The sequence below is a fragment of the Heloderma suspectum genome, chromosome 6 (genome assembly GCF_057233095.1).
Source record: "Heloderma suspectum isolate Gila_16-S chromosome 6, 16-S_ref, whole genome shotgun sequence".
In the NCBI taxonomy this organism is placed as follows: Eukaryota; Metazoa; Chordata; class Lepidosauria; order Squamata; family Helodermatidae; genus Heloderma; species Heloderma suspectum.
Genome location: NC_139463.1, coordinates 67,157,210 through 67,174,303, shown reverse-complemented (window position 1 = coordinate 67,174,303; position 17,094 = coordinate 67,157,210). Strand labels below are relative to the sequence as shown.

General features: G+C 46.6%; 1 protein-coding gene across 1 annotated transcript in view; it reads right to left on the bottom strand.

Annotated features, from left to right (window-relative positions):
• Nucleotides 1-7,134: 7,134 nt before the first annotated feature.
• Nucleotides 7,135-17,094, bottom strand: part of KCNH4 (potassium voltage-gated channel subfamily H member 4) — a 90,010-nt gene continuing 80,050 nt past the window's right edge. The window contains exons 15-16 of the mRNA XM_084804691.1: nucleotides 11,292-11,368; nucleotides 7,135-8,747 (exon numbers count right to left, since the gene is read on the bottom strand). Of these exons, the coding sequence (XP_084660817.1) occupies nucleotides 8,205-8,747; nucleotides 11,292-11,368 (620 nt within the window). The 3' untranslated portion in view covers nucleotides 7,135-8,204. The remainder of the gene's footprint in view (nucleotides 8,748-11,291; nucleotides 11,369-17,094) is intronic.

The window sequence follows — 17,094 nt, the reverse complement described above, 5'->3', positions numbered from 1 at the left end:
TAGGGCTTGCCGTCAGGTGAGTTATAGGATTGCAGCCTTGTTTATTGACCATATTTAAATGGCTGCCCAGCAACGTATGTTCTCTGTGCAGTTTAGGAAGCAGATAATAAAATCAAATATTGAGAAACAATAAAATGCAGCCTAAAAACCTTCTAGCAGTGGAAAAATGAGATCAATTAATAGCTCAGACCATACTAGTAAAAAATAAATAAATTGCAAGGTTGTTTAAGAGGCCTGGGTGAATAAAAAGGTCACCACCTGGCACTGCAAATCCAATAAGGGCAGCACCATTTGAGTCTCTCTGGGGTGTTCCACAGCTAGGGTGCCATCATTGAGAAGGCCCTGTCTGTAGTAGCCACTTAACTCACTTCACATGGTGGGGCACATGAAGCAGGGCCTCTGGAGAAGATCTTAAAGTCTGGGTAGTTATATGTGGAACTAAGTGATCTTTTTGGTAACCTGGTCCTAAGCCAATAAGGCCTTTAAAGCCAGAACTTTAAGTTGGGCCTGGAAACAGAATGGAAGCCAGTGCAGCTGACAAAGCACTGGCGCAATATGAATGAAACACCCATATCTTTGGCTCAAAGTGGCCCTGGCCTGTAAGGTCTTATGGGAGTAGTAGCTTGGCAGGGGGAGAGTGTTAATCCTCGTTTTCTAGCATGCATTCTATAATTGCATGCATAAGAGAGCACACCTATATATTTATTAAAGTTTGCTCACCTTGAAGGAGATTGGGGAAGATACTGAAAAATTCAAACATATGAAAAAAGGAGATGGGTGTGTGTGTGAGTAAAATTCATAGCAGTTGAGTCCAGATTAAACCCAGTCTAAGAACAACATTTGATCATTTATTTATTTAAAATATTTATTTACAGGCCACCTTTTAGGGTCAACCCCTCCAACCTGAAAGACAGTAGGGGAAACATGGGCTGGTGACATGTTATCCATTTGACTTGAAGGAGATTCAAAAAGGCCCACAGTGGTGGAGAAAAAGAAGAAAATGCCCTTAAGCCATCACTCCCTCTAGCAGCACACTCAGGTGGTGAGTGCCGACAGGACTGGAATCATAATGGAGCCACTGAGAAACAAGAGGGTGGGAACTTGGGGCTCTGGGGAACCCCAAGGTATACAGAACTACACCAAATCTGTATGGCGAGGGAGGGGGGTCTAGAGGGGAAAAACAACAACCAAAACCAGCTGAATGAGGAGGACTGAGTGTGCTGCAAAATGTTGAGTGTCTCGAGGGCAGGAGGAAAAGGGGGTGGGGTTAGTGAGAATCCAATTAAATATCCTGTAAGAGGGCCCGGAACCCTGAACAGGAGCACTCCATACTGCAACATTACGTTGCAGGCCCCACTTGTCCTTAATATTCTCTCAAGGAAAGGGCGTTCTCGCAGGGAGGGATTGAGCTGCTGGGGTGTGCATGTATGCACACCTTCCTCTCGCTCTCCCACGACAATGGGTAGTGTTTCCAAAACTTTCATGGGTACTGTTTTGGAACTGACCAGTAGAGGACGCTTCAGGACAAGGAAAAGCAGATCTTTCTCTCACATACACACACACACACAAACAAACACACTTCTGTTCTCCCTGCCGTATTCAAAATAAGAGAGGTGCCAAGGATATAGCCAGTCTACCACACCTGTCTACCTAATAATATTGCATTATTTATTGCATTTGTTCTAGGCCCAGTCTATCACAAGGCCTAGAAGTTCTTACCTCTGATCCCAAAGGTGTAGGAGCCTGCTGTGGTTACTCCGTGTGAGGTGAAAGGCCCTATGTACAAACTTAGGGGCACTATTCCCTCTGGGTTTTAAAAACAAAATTAGCCCAGAAGTAACACAACGTTAGTTGGCATGTGCATACATATTCTGAATTCAAACAGAATACAAGGATAGGAGTGTGTATGTATGGCACAAAATGTGACATAGTTTTTGGTCCTTTCTATTCTTAACAAAATGTAAATATATCTTTGGACCATCCTTTCTCCTCCAAGTAAAGAGGCGGCAGCAGCTGACTTCCTACAAAATGTGTTTACATCTGGCTTGTTATCCCCTTGGAAAAGCATCGATGGATGAGGTTGGAGCAGGCTGCCGGCATCGTGTAACCGTGCAGAGCCCGTTCTCCGGGGTGGGTGATGAAATTAAATGCCCCTTCAGGTCTTATTAGGAAGGCAGGCAGGCCAGCGTTGCCACGGTGGAGGCAGCTGTGCCGCTGGTTGCTAGGAGACGTGGGTCCCATCATGACAACAGGGCCGAGTCCCAAGGAAAAGGTAATGAAGGGGCCTGGCAAAAGAGACATGAGGAACCAAACTACACTGGCACCCCCCCTTGAACCCACTCCCTACGTGGCATAGTAGTGACCACCAAAACAGCGGCAACAGTTGCCGTAGTAACAAGCATGTGGTCTCAGATGCTCAGCCACGCAGGGCTATGGTGGTACTTGAACAAGAGAAAAAAGAGAAATGAGTCTGGAAACACTGGGCGTTCCGTGTGTGTTTTTTTTAGCAGATGCTGCCGTTTCTTCCGTCTGTATAGTTCAATCCAGGGCTTATACCTTGTGATATCTTGATGGACCCTGCTGTGATATCATATAAGAATGTAAGAAAAGCCCTGCTGGATCAGACCAACAGTTCGTCTCGTCCAGCATTCTGTTCACATAGCAGCCAACCAGCCACCCATGGTGAACCCACAAGTAGAACATGATTGATTGATTGACTGATTGATTGATTGCATTTATACCCCGCCTTTTTCCCTCCTGCAAGGCACCCAAGGCGGCTTACATGATCCTCCTCCTCTCCGTTTTATCCTCACAACAACAGCCCTGTGAGGTGGGTTGGGCTGAGAGTCTGTGACTGGCCCAAAGTCGCCCAGTGAGCTTCCATGGCCGAGCGGGGACTAGAACCCGGATCTCCCGACTCCCAGTCCAACACTCTTGCCACTACACCACACTGGCTCATTACATGAGTGTAACAGCGCCCTCCCACCCATGTTCCCCAGCAACTGGTCTACACAGGCATAGACACTGACACTGCAAGTAGCATATAGCCATCAGGACTAGTAGCCATTGATAGATTTCATAGATTCGTAGGGTTGGAAAGGGCCTACAAGACCATTGAGTCCAACCCCCTGCTCAATGCAGGATTTATCCTCCATGAATTTGTTTAATCCCCAAAGCCATCTAAAATATAAACTTTGATGCATTACAGGAACTGAGAGAGAATCACTTAAGAGTCTTCCATGCATAGGAACCTACCAAAAAACATCCCTGCCATACCACCTTTCCAATCACCAACCTGCAGGTCTCAATTCTCAGAGATGGAATCTGTTTTCACCTCTCTCCTTTTCCAAATTAATTACTAAAGAGTGAATGGTCACAGTTTCCTCCCTCACATTTAGGAGTTAGGGGGCAAGACACCCATGCCATCCAATGTTATTTCTGGGCAGGCTTGACCCCCAGCACCTTTCATTTTAAAAATTTGCAGTGGCCAATTTTATACCCCATGTCAGATTTCCATTCTTCTGCACTCAGAATCTGCATTATCCAAATCCACCTTTCCAGCCAGCTGCAGCCATTGGTACTAGGTATGAAGCTTCCTGTGACGGGTTTGTGCGTTTGCTCACAGAGGTATAGGTCAGTCCAAATTATTATTGTTATTATTAATAATAATTGCATACATATAGCTGTCATTTGCTCCAGAGAACAACAGTGAGAAGAAACCCTTCTTTGACAACAGAGAAACAGGTTGAAATTATCCATTAGGGGAGTGGTGGGGAACTTGTGCCCCCCATAGATGTTGTTGGACTACAAATCCCATAAGGGGACTACAAGATTCCAGGGCATAGTCTGAAGGCACATGAGGCAGCCACCTTTCTGAAGCTAAGCAGTCTGGGTCTGGTCAGTGCCTGGAGGGCAGACCACCTGGGAACCGCATGTAGCCACCTTGAGTTCCACAATGGAAGAATGATGTGATATAAATGTAATAATAATAAAAATCCCTGACCACTAGCTGTGCTGACTGGGGCTGATGGGAGTTGGAGTCCAGTAACATCTGGAGGGGAAAAGGTTATTTAAACCTGACACATATTAACCTAAACCTTTGCACTCCAAGGGGCCTGGCACCTGAATATTTTGATGCCTTAGTCCCGCTGCCACCTCCATGCTTTGCCTTAAGTGCCGATTCCAGATTTGGCATGGGGAGCTTGGGTTAAGAATTCCTCAGTGCCTCCCTCTTCCTCACCACGGAGCCCATTCACTCCCCCACTGGGCCCAATCCGCTGCTCTGCCTCACTCTCACTGTTTGCATGCGCTACGAGGGCAGCTGAACTCAGAGGAGCAGGAGCAGCAGAGACCCTCTGCAAGTTTTGGGCTCCAGCAGGGGCCCGATCATGCCGGTCCCTGGCACCTGCCCTGATGGCCTTATTGCAGCCTTCTCCAACCTGGCACCTGCTAGACATGTTGGACCACAACTCCCAATCACCCCCAGTCAGTATTGGCTATGCTGGCTGGTGGGTGATGGGAGTTGCAGTCCAACACAGATTCTGGAGGGTACTTGATTGGGGAAGCCTGCCTTATTGTATATTGCTTGACTGGAGGCAGTAGGTACTGTATGCCCAGTCCCAATCTGGGGCCTGTAGACCTATCTTTCACTGTTCCTCTGCTCAAATATGAAAAGCAAAAGGTGGGAGGGGAAAAGCTGGTTGAGCAGGAGCAAACACACACTCTCCCCCAACCCCTGAAATAGGCAAGCAGATTAAGTGGTCTCTCACCCACAAAAAGCTGTGCAGTCATGGCAGCCTTTCAAGTGTTAATGGTTACACATTTGGAAGAAAGGAAGGGTCTGGAGAAAATGGATGGATGAGGTCTGATCCAGGATTTCCCAGGTGAAACCTAAGACCTCAGGCTAATTCGGCTTTGCAGAATTCATCCTTGACCCAGACAGACCTAGCTCTCACTATGGTGATAAACTGGGCTGTACCACTTCAGACTTGGGGGGGGGGGCTTGCATCGTTGAATGTACAAAAAGAGATCCCTCCATACAGCAGGGAGGCTAGGCTCAAACCCTTCTCCTTAACATGCTACGTGCAGGTCATATTTTAAAATCAGCGGTCTAAAGTGGTACAATCGAGATATGTTTACAGCCTCTGTAAGAATGACAGACCTAAGGCTATAAATGCCATCCTATGTACGTTTACATTTAACTCCATGGGACTTGCTTCTTCAGACAGTTAACATTTATACTATTGAAATGTAAAGTTCCCAGTTGCTGTTTTGCTTATGGAAGACTAGATTTTAAAGTAGGCAACAGGACTTAATTTACCTTCTCCAAAAGCCTGTTAGCACCCCCATCATTAATGTATTATTCATTGTGTTGGCTATCCCTTAATCCACTAATTCAGGGGTTCAGTTTGAACTGATTTTGACTTATACTACATGAGTCCTACATCCCTGAGGGAGCACCTTTTACTTTATGAGCCCACTTGCTCATTAAGATCTGCAGAAGAGGCCCTCTTTAAGATTCCTTTCCGCCAATTCCACGTTGGTATGCTTGGTAGGGGTGCAATGCAGGGTCCTCTCAGCCATGGCCCCATTTCTGTGGAAATCCTGTTTAGAATTGCCAACTAAATATGGCCAGGGGTATCCTGGGCTTAGTCTGCTCTTCTGCCTATAATGGTAGCTTGATGTGTAGAAATCAGCAGACTTTAACAGAATGAAAATAAACAGCATCACTTGCTAAACTTCCTAATTTTGAGCCACTATATTACATCTGCACCTGCTTGGCAGTTCAAGTCAGTCTGTGTGTGCTTAAAAAAAAAAAAAAGAAAGCAGTTAAAAATTATTGTATGACTTTAATGATCCCACCCCCCACCCCGAGAAACTGATTGCATTATTTAAATTGATGGTAAGTTGCCTTGAGTATTTCTGAATGAAAGCAGTGTATAAATAATCATTAGCCATCAGGACTCAATATGACAAAAATGAGTAGCAACAGAGTGCCATGGAAAGCAACTGAATAGGGAGGGATAGCAGCCCAATCCTATGTATGTGTCCTCATAGCAGACTCATGCAGATTAAGGAGTTACTGGAAGAAGCTCTGTTTGCAGGATTTTAAGCATGTCTGCTCAATGAAATGAATCACAATAACATTTGCCAAAATGGAGCTACCAGTACATGGCCCCCAGAACGTTTGAGATATATGATCATAGGAAAAGATGTTGCCTTCAGTGGTGCAGCTATATAATTTTAGACCCCGAAGTGAATGGTCTTAACCACCCCTGCCCCCAACTTTAGACAGCCACGTGTCTTATTTCAGCTGGAGCACAGAATTAACATTTCTCTTCTCCCGCACCCCCCCCACCCCCCACAGCCGGCTGGCTATTCTATGCTTTACAACTGCTTCTACGTTCCTAATACGTTAGAGCAAAACACCCCACCCCACCCCGATTTTCAACCCTGATCAAAAAGAAATACTCTGAGATGTGCAGTTTTGCATTTTAAACTCCCTTAAGTCACAGCACCATCATGATGACTCCGGGAACAACATGGAGTTTGCCTCCACTGGCCTGATGCTAAACAGATTTACTCGGGAATAAAGCACCATTTTGTTGTAGAAAAGCGTAACCTATTTTTGAAGTAAAAATAACGAAATGAGCACTTTGAACCATGTACGTGCCCAGCTGGGGGTTTGCCGATGCCCCATCACCTGCTGCCATCTGCAGGACCCTGGACTTTGGTGCCGAGGTCTAGTTCTAGCTGCACCACTGAGTGCCTTTGTGCATGTGCAGAACATATTTCCTTCATCACTGAGCAGCCTTAGACAGCTTCTGCACCTCTAGGGTTGGGCTGTCTGGTCAGAGGACGTAACTTACAGGCAAGCTTGAGCTCCGGCACCTTTTGGGTTAGAAAGTGAGAAGCGGGTTAGCAGTCAGAACATGTTGAGCTGTCAGGATATATTAGACCCCAGGGAGGCTGAGAAAGAGACTGACTTTCTCTAATTAGCCAATTTACTTCCTCCAGACTGGAAAGAATGAGGCCAATGCCACAGTATTTACCCAGAGCGCTCTCCTCTGTTTGTAGGTTACCTCCTCCTCCTCTCCCCCCCCCCCCGCCTCAGGAACTGCTAGAACGGATGGAAAAACAAAATCTTTAATTTTCAGCTGTTTCATAGAAGGATCACATACCTCCTCCCACCCCACACAAATAAAAACAAATAAGGGGAGAAGGGGAGAGAGAAAATAATAGGAAAAAAAAAACAGTTATGTCTCTGTAGCAGGACTGAAAAGCAACCACTGGCCAGAATCAACAAAGATCCCAGTTCTGAAGTTTTCAGGGAAGGAAAGAGCAAAGTGAAGATGAAACGAGTCTGAAGAAAAATGATCAAGCAATTAATTGCCAGTAATTTGAACCTTCTTGCAGAAATACACAAGTGAATTGTCCCTCCAGAAAGTACCCCTGCGATGAGGCAAGGATTTGGGGCACCATCAAGGGTGGCAGATGGGTAGATAGAGCTGACCCATCTGCTGGAAATTCTCCCATGCAAGCCTCATGAAAATGAATGGGAACTCCACAAGCATTACTCTTGCATGGCTTCTGTTCATTTCAGGGAGGTGGAACACCCTGAAGATTTGTGCCTTGTGTTAACTAGCAAGAGTGGAGGTCACATTTGGGTTTCACCCCTTCAGCATCAAAATGGCTTGCATCAGTCCTGCGGTCCTCTCATTCATTCATTCTCTCTCTGTATCTGTCTCTCTCTCACACATTCTCACGCTGTCTCACACACACATACATATCAACATGCCCCTTGATGGATTGGTTGCTGTTAGATTTAGGGATCTGAAGACCAACAGGATATGAAGGATTGAATCTGGAAAGTCAGTGCATAACATTATTGCCTTCAAAATGTATCAGCGAGATCTACGATTCAGCTGGTTTGTTGCTGTTATTTTTAGCGCCCTTTAAAACAATCTTGAAAAATGTTCAAAATCTGGACACCAAAATTTCACTTCATTTCAGCTGTCACAGGAAGAACTCCCCTCCATCCCATGGAATGAATAATAATAATAATAAAAAATCTACTGGTAACAAAAATACACACACACACCCCGCCCCTCAAACAACACAAAGATTGGTGCTGGTGGCTGTGAAGTCCTGAGCACCAAACAGCCGTAAGGAAGAAGCTGTGGCAGACAGGAGGCTCCTTGGCATCAGTGAAAGTTCTCTGAACTTGACCGGAAATAGAAGCGTGCTGATGGACAGCCCTGTCCTGAGCAAGTAGAGAAAGAGTTTCTCGGAGACAGAGAGGTAACAGGACACAACATGGGCGAGCTGGAATGAGAAGAAGTCATTTTTTCTGTCTGCCCACGGGGGTGGCTTCTGTGTCCCGTGTCCCCCCGAGGTGAATGGTGCTGGTAGGACGGGCTTGCACGACTGCAGGAAGTGGAGCCCCTCTGCTCCCAGAGTTCCAAGGGCTCTGTGGATTGGGAAGCGGCTGAAGGCGGGGAGTTGGCAAAGACAGAAAAGTCTACGCTTGAGGAGGTTGGGAGGCCAGAGGGTGGCATGGAAACCGAGGCCTGGGACGAAGGCAGTCCACTGATAGGAGGCGGGGAGGGCGAGGCCTGGCCACAGTGGTGGGGACAAGTCAAGGCAGGGATGTAGGAAGCCTGGGCTGCTAGCTGGCTCTGAAGGAGGCTCATCAGATGTTGCAGCTCCCGGCTGAGATGGGAAACTTCCCGGTTCAGGTTGTTGATCTGGGGGGGGAAGGGATCAGAAAAGATAACGCACCTAGCATTTATGCAGCATTTAAAGAGGGTTGCACACAACTTGTATCAGTAATTCTGACTACATCCGTGTACAGTAGGTTAGCCTGACTTTCCCGAGATAGTGGCTTGCCCAGGTCCACCTAGTGAATCTGTGGCAGAAGTGAGACTAGGGAACTAGGGATTTCTTGGTTCACCCTTCCATCTCTCAGCTGCTATGTCACAGTAGCTCTGCAATCTATAATGAGCACACAGATACACACACACACACACACACACCCCTACCTACCTTGAACCTTGGATCTGAAACTAAAGCGGTGGGGTCAATTCCCACCTCAGGCACCTCGGTTTCCTTGCTCCCAATCAGTAAAATGGGAATAGCAGCAAATGATCTCGTGGGCTTCCAGCAGCTGCTTCATCTGTTGCAGGAGCAGGAAGGAACCACATCCTTCACCCAACCCCATAAGATTCCTTCCTGCAAATGTTACTGGCAGTGGATGGGATCCAGGAATGTGGAAGCAAAAAGGGGGTTTAATAAGGACTTCCATTACTGGTGTCCTCTTTTTTAACAAATGGAGATAAAATCATTTTACAAATATGTCCATAGGAATTCTGAACCCATCAACTTTTTTTTTACTAGCCCACTTGCTCCCAGCTACCGGTGCTAGCCATTTGCGACTGATCATGGCCTGGAATTTAAAAAGAGTCAACTCTCTTTTGAGTATTCAAAAGCTTCTTTGCCACATCACCCAGAGGCAATTCTTACTTTACAGGGGGCCAGGACAGTGGCTACCTACAAGCCTGAGCTGAATGGTTCAATGTGGTTTCAGGGCAGCTTTGCAATATTGTTTTTAGGGAAAGCATCTTCAGCATCCTTGGGCAGAAGCCGTGGGGTAAACTGAAAGTAACTTCTCAAAGATGCTGCCCATTGTTAAAAAAGAGGCAGGGTGGAGGGAAATGACACCAACAATGGTACTCCATTATTGGAGTAAACACTATTGATACTCCAATAATGGTACTCCATTATTGGATTAAAATCCCAAGCCTTTATGCTTCCAGGTGGTGAGATGCCACCCACTTCCCTCTTCCTGGGATTAAGCCCAACACACACACACACACACACGCTCCCATTTTAGGCAACGCCCTTCTTGAAATGAAGATACAAGGTACAAAGCAAAGTTATATATTAAAGAGATGTACCTCTGAGCATGTACAAAGTGCCTTTCCCACACCCATTGAGAAACTTCAGCTTATCCCCATACACACACAGAATTAAGGAAGGAGATGTCTTTCCAAGGTAAATGGCAGGGAACTTGACACAGGTCTTTAAAAAAAAATGAAGCTCTACCTCCACCTCACTTCACTTGATGCTGCATCTGGAGAACACAGTCCAGCCATTTTTGCAGGGAAACCTTTTAATGCTTACGGCTCATGATGGCACTCCCGTATCACTGTAAAATCTTTAGGCCTGATCCCACCCACTCTCATCACTTTCAGGGACACTAGATGAATATAACTTGGCACAATCATTCTATTGCTTGTGCTCTAACCACCTTCCCTCGTGCCTCAGCACAGCCACCCTGTACGTGAATCATAGAATCATAGGGTTGGAAGGGGCCTACAAGACCATCGAGTCCAACCCCCTGCCCAATGCGGGAAGCCCGATTCCCAGGCAGAGAGGCAAGCTGTTGAGACAGGGGAAGAGGGCACCATGAAGCAATCATCCAACAAGCTTGTCAGAAGAATCATTGAAAGGTATGGAGATGATGGAGTTCTGGGCCGAGACCTCTGCTTCTGCCATGCTCCATTTCAACATTTATAAGGCATTTGTGTAGCAGCAGCTGAAGGAAGGGAAGCAACCACAGGGACTTGCAGGGGTGGGGGGGAAGCTTGGCAGGGGGAGCCCTGCCTAAGTTGTGTCCTACTAAGAATGAGGGAGAAGAACACAGGCGGCTTAGGAGGGGCGGCGGGGATGGCGGGGGGAGAAGAGAAGGCTGGCTTTGTTGCTATGAAATTGTCACCAACCCCGTGCTAATTTTAAACCCTGACACCCTGAGTCAGAAACGCCAACACCAGGGATGCACACAAAAATCGACTCCCTCATCCCTTTTCCTTCCCCCAGGGCCAGGAACCAACGCAGACAAGCCAAAAAAAAGACAAAACAGGCACTGGCGGCAAGCGCTGATGTTTTGGGACCATCCGTCTTTTCCACACCTTTGGGCACGGGGGTGGGTGGGAAGGAAGAACCTCAAATAGACCAAAGATTAGCCCAAATGCTGAATTTTTGGTGAAAGAGATACTGGGCCTCATGCCTGCCAGGAACGTCTGACTGGGAGGCCCTTTCCCCATGTCACCGATGCATCAGGGCTCTCTGTTGTTACTCAGTGTGGTAAGGGAAATACACTTTGCACCTGCTCAGAGGCCCTTTTATCTATCCTTATAATTGTATTTTCCAGGGCTGAGCCCTGGCATGGAAAACAGATACTAGAACGGAGCTCTAGTGAACCAGTCCAGAAATTAAGATCTGCATCCCACCTCTTGATTGAGCCTCCTGATGTTCTGCTTTACCTCGTCAGCTTCTGCAGCTAACACAGGATTGGCTTGTTCCACCCCTGTGAAGAAATCCGGGGTGGGGGGACACGGACATAAGATGAGAGAAAATACCCACAGAATGCCTTCTTACTGATCCCTTGACACTGGGCTCGTATGAACAAGGGGGTCTTCATACTGGAGTGAACCCAAAAATCTGGAGTGTGTATTATGCTTTGTGTCAAAATCATTTTTTTTTAATCCAAATTCTGCACCAAGGAAAATGCAAAGGCCTGCTTCTCACAGAGGTGGTAAACTTGTATTTGGATTGTACCACAGCAGACGTAGATGGGGATCAAAGAACTAAATGCTCCTCCATACCACCAAAAATCCCTACATAGAGAAAGGAATGTAGGGTCTGAACCCAACCTTCTCCTGGACATGTCAGTTTCCTATCTGTGGGGGAATTGGGGGGGTGGGGGTGAGGATTATTATTATTATTATTATTATGAATTGCATTTATATCCCGCCTTTTTTTCCTCCTTAAGGAACCCAAGGCGGCATACATAATCCTCCTCCTCTCCATTTTATCCTCACAACAACCCTGTGAGGTAGGTTGGGCTGAGAGTCTGTGACTGGCCCAAAGTCACCCAGTGAGCTTCCATGGCCGAGTGGGGACTAGAACCCGGATCTCCCGGACTCCCAGCCCAATACTGTAGCCACTACACCACAATGGATGGAGGAGCCTTCAGTCATATGAACCTTCATTTGCAGTCAGAAGTGGTTGTGTCAGGACACAGGCCCAATTCTGCCCCAAGAAAAGCTGAATTCTGCAACCCATGTATAAATTACGCAAATCAATTCGATTGAATTCTGTGACCTGTGTATAAATTATGCAAATCAATTCGATCTGCACACCCTTATTTATCACCATTTGTTCTTCTTCTGATAGTCCTGCAGAGGGGTCAAGAGCTAGTCAACAAAATCTCCCTACACAACTTTGACTCACAGTGGTGATCCATTCCTCTTGCTTCCTACTCTCCACTTCTCCCTGGTAGGAAATTCCAGGGTAGGGTGGCCATGTGTCCTACTTTTACAGAGGACAGTCCTCTATCTGAAGAGCAGCTAGAGGATGGTCCTTATTTGAAGGCGTCCTCTGTTTGGAGGGCTGTCTGGTTTAAAGATCAAGAACCCTAAGAAGAGAGAAGAGGCACCTTGAAGCTGCCCAACAACAGTGAGCACCTGTACAGCAGACTGAACAGGTCACCTGCTCACACTCTTCCCCACCATGATGAGATGTATCAGGGCTGGCATCAAGGGTAGGCATGGCTGGGCACTTGCCAAGGGCCCAAACCCCAGCAGGGGCCTATTGCCAAAAGCCCCCTGGACTTGCTCCTCCGTTTCGCCATTGCAACCTGTGTGTTCACCTGCTTCTTGCTCTGGCCCAGACAATGGCGGTAGGGAGGAGGAGGAGGAGCAGCAATAGATGGCACTGCCTATTTTCTCACTGGTTCACCACCTGTCAAGCAAGCAAGTGGTAGCAATGATGACGAAGAGGATGAGGAGCAACAGAGCTAGTGACCACGCTGGTGAGAAGGTGGGCTCACTGCGGGTGGGGGACCCGTTGAGGGTGTCTTGCCCAAAGGCCCTCAAAAACGTGGAGCCGGCACGGTATGGTCTTTCTATTTGATTTACAGTAGTTATTTCTAAACTTGCTTCTGTACATATAAATCAGCATATTCACATTTTTTGCAAATCTGCACCATCTTTTCTGCTCTTTTTTGATTATGCATTTCCTCTTATTTTTTGGGCAATGTGTATGTGGCCACCCTTTTCTAGGGACAGCCTTTTACAGGGTCAGTTTCCTTGGGGTGAGAGGACACTAGAGACGTTCGGTGTTTTTGCGGTATCTGTTTATTATATACACTGAGCAGAAGGGGCGGCATTCAGCCAAACAGTGCTAGTCTGCAAAGGAGCACGTTCACCCAAAGCAAGCAGCATATTGTTGCCCACCCTGCAAGGGTTGTCACCAGCCAACTGCAAAACAGGGGACCATCTTCATTGTTTATTTTATTTATTTTATTTATTGCATCTATATCCCGCCTTTTTTCCTCTTGCAAGGAACCCAAGGTGGCTTACATTATCCTCCTCCTCTCCATTTTATCTTCACAACAACAACCCTGTGAGGTAGGTTAGGCCAAGAATCTGTGACTGGCCCAAAGTCACTCTGGGAGCTTCCATGGCCGAGTGGGGACTAGAACCCAGATCTCCGGGCTCCCAGTCCAACACTCTCACCACTGCACCGCACTGGCTCTCCAGTGGCTACATTCAACTGCCAAACTGTTGCGCTCCAGTCCCAATTGGAGCATGTGGGGTATTTCCTAGCTAGTAACCATGACCCATCAATGCTCATTAAAATAAATATCTTCTAGCCATCTAAACCCATCAATCAAGCATCTTCTCAGCTAGATCTAGAAACATCAATGGGCCATTAGTCTATTAGCAGGCAAAACAGTATACAAAATATGGCTATCTCTTGATACCACATGAAAGCATTTCAGTTGCCTCTATTACTTTTGTATATTCTTTTCATTTAAATAATAATAATAATAATATGAAAAAAAGATTAGAAAGGCTACAAGAGCAAGACCCTTCATGGGGGGAGCAATCCTATGGCCACAAGTCAGTGCCTAGACGGCCATAGGATATCTGGTTTTCTGGGAACCAACAGAACAGCCCCATTCTCCACACTCGGAAGAGGAGCACGGAGCGGCCAAAACGGGGAGTTCTGGGGCGGGGAAGACAAAAATGCTGGTATGACACATCCTATGTGTCATCTGGCAGCCTCCTCCCTGGCTCCGCCTACCTGTGGCTAGACAGCTGAAATCGGCTGTCTATCAGAAAATGCAGGGCAGGAGAAGCGTGGAGGGAATGATCCCCTCCATGCTTCTCCCGCCCTGCATTGGATAGGTGGTCGCCTCTGAGTTCGGAGGCGGCCACCTATCCCCATAGGATTGCACCCTAAAAGTGTTTTCTCACTGAGATACAAAGATAACAGTGAGAAGATCTGTGTAAGAAATGGAATTCATTGCTTGGAATGTGCCGCCCAACAGCCCTCATATAATTTCTCCTGCCATTTGAACATTTGAACATGTGGACCAGCCCCTGTGTGGACTGGGAGGATGAGGTGTGAGCGTGACCCACAAGAAAATCATCCTCTATTGAAAGATCCAAGGACCGGTTTGCAAGTTACCTCCAGGGCAGTGTTCAAACGATGGGAGAAGCGGCAGGGGGACCCTTAATGAAATCCGCAAGCCCACCCGTTCATCACGCCTGCTCCCTGAAGCCTTCTAAATTCGAAGGTAGCCGTCTTCTCTCACCATCCCCCCTTGGATGCGCAATGTTTCAGGATAACAACCATTTGTTGTTCAGTCGTTCAGTCATGTCCGACTCTTCGTGACCCCATGGAACATAGCATGCCAGGCCTTCCTGTCCTCCGCTCTCTCCCGGAGTGTGCTCAAGTCCATATTCATTGCATCAGTGATGCTATCTAGCCATCTCACCCTCTGCCGTCCCCTTCTCCTTTTGCCTTCAGTCTTTCCCAGCATCAGGGTCTTTTCCAGAGAGTTTTCTCTTCGCATTAGGTGGCCAAAATATTTGAGCTTCAGTTTCAGTATCTGTCCTTCCAATGAGCACTCAGGGTTGATTTCCTTTAGGATGGACTGATTTGACCTCCTTGCAGTCCAGGGGACTCGTAAGAGTCTTCTCCAGCACCACAGTTCGAAAGCATCAATTCTTCGGCACTCAGCCTTCCTTATAGTCCAGCTCTCACAGCCATACGTTACTACTGGGAAAACCATAGCTTTGATTAGACGGACCTTTGTCGGCAAGGTGATGTCTCTGCTTCTGACTATGCTGTCTAGGTTGGCCATAGCTTTCCTCCCAAGGAGCAAGCGTCTTTTAATTTCATGGCTACAGTCACCGTCTGCGGTGATCTTGGAGCCCAAGAAAATAAAATCTGTCACTGCTTCCATTTCTTCCCCTTCTATATGCCAGGAAGTGATGGGGCCAGATGCCATGATCTTTGTTTTTTTAATGTTGAGTTTCAAACCAGCTTTTGCACTCTCCTCTTTCACCCTCAACAAGAGGCTCTTTAGATCCTCTTCACTTTCTGCCATTAGGGTGGTATCATCTGCGTATCTGAGGTTGTTGATAATTCTCCTGGCAATCTTAATTCCAACCTGTGATTCATCCAACCCGGCGTTTCTCATGATGTACTCTGCATGTAAGTTAAATAAGCAGGGCAACAATATGCAGCCTTGTCGTACTCCTTTCCCAATTTTTAACCAATCGGTTGTTCCATGTGTGGTTCTTACTGTTGCTTCTTGACCCTTGTACAGGTTTCTCAGAAGACAGGTAAGCTGGTCTGGTACTCCCATCTCTTTAAGAACTTGCCACAGTTTGTTGTGATCCACACAATCAAAGGCTGTAGTGTAGTCAATGAAGGAGAAATAGACGTTTTTCTGGAATTCTCTTGCTTTCTCCATGATCCAGCGAAAGTTGGCGATTTGATCTCTAGTTCCTCTGCCTCTTCGAAACCCAGCTTGTACTTCCGGTAGTTCTCGGTTCACATACTGCTGAAGCCTAGCTTGTAGGATTTTGAGCATAACCTTGCTGGCATGTGAAATGAGCGCAATTGTACGGTAGTTTGAACACTCTTTGGTGTTGCCCTTCTTTGGAATTGGAATGTAAACTGACCTTTTCCAGTCTTGTGGCCACTGTTGAGTGTTCCAAATTTGTTGGCATATTGAGTGCAGCACTTTAACAGCATCGTCTTTTAGGATCTTAAATAGCTCAGCTGGAATACTTTCATCTCCGCTAGCTTTGTTGTTAGTAATGCTTCCTAAGGCCCACTTGACTTCACCCTCTAGGATGTCCAGGTCAAGTTCAGTGAGCGCACTATCATGGCTATCAGGGACATTCAGATCTTTCCTGTATAGTTCTTCTGTGTATTCTTTCCACCTCTTCTTAATCTCATCTGCTTCTGTTAGGTCCCTGTCTTCTTTGTCCTTTATCATGCCCGTCTTTGCACAAAACGTTCCCTTGAGATCTCCGATTTTCTTGAAGAGATCTCTAGTCTTTCCCATTCTGTTGTTTTCCTCGATTTCTTTGCATTGTTCATTTAAGAAGGCCTTCTTGTCTCTCCTTGCTATTCTCTGGAACTCTGCATTCAGTTGGATATATCTTCCCCTTTCTCCCTTGCTTTTCGCTTCCCTTCTTTCCTCAGCTACTTGTAAAGCCTCATCAGACAGCCACTTTGCTTTCTTGCATTTCTTTTTCTTTGGGATGGATTGAGTTGCTGCCTCCTGAACAATTACGGACCTCTGTCCATAGTTCCTCAGGCACTCTGTCTATCAGGTCTAATCCCTGAAATCTATTCCTCACCTTCACTGTATATTCATAAGGCATATGATTTAGGTCATACTTGAACGGTTTAGTGGTTTTCCCTACATTATTCTATTTAAGCCAAAATTTTGCAACAAGAAGCTCATGATCTGAGCCACAGTCAGCTCCAGGTCTCGTTTTTACTGACTGTATAGAGCTTCTCCATCTTTGGCTGCAAAGGACATAATCAATCTGATTTCGATATTGACCATCTGGTGATGTCCATGTGTAGAGTCGCCTCTTGCGCTGTTGGAAAAGAGTGTTTGCTATGATCAGTGTGTTCTCTTGGCAAAACTCTATTAGCCTTTGTCCTGCTTCATTTTGTACACCAAGGCCATGCTTGCCTGTTATCCCAATGATTTCT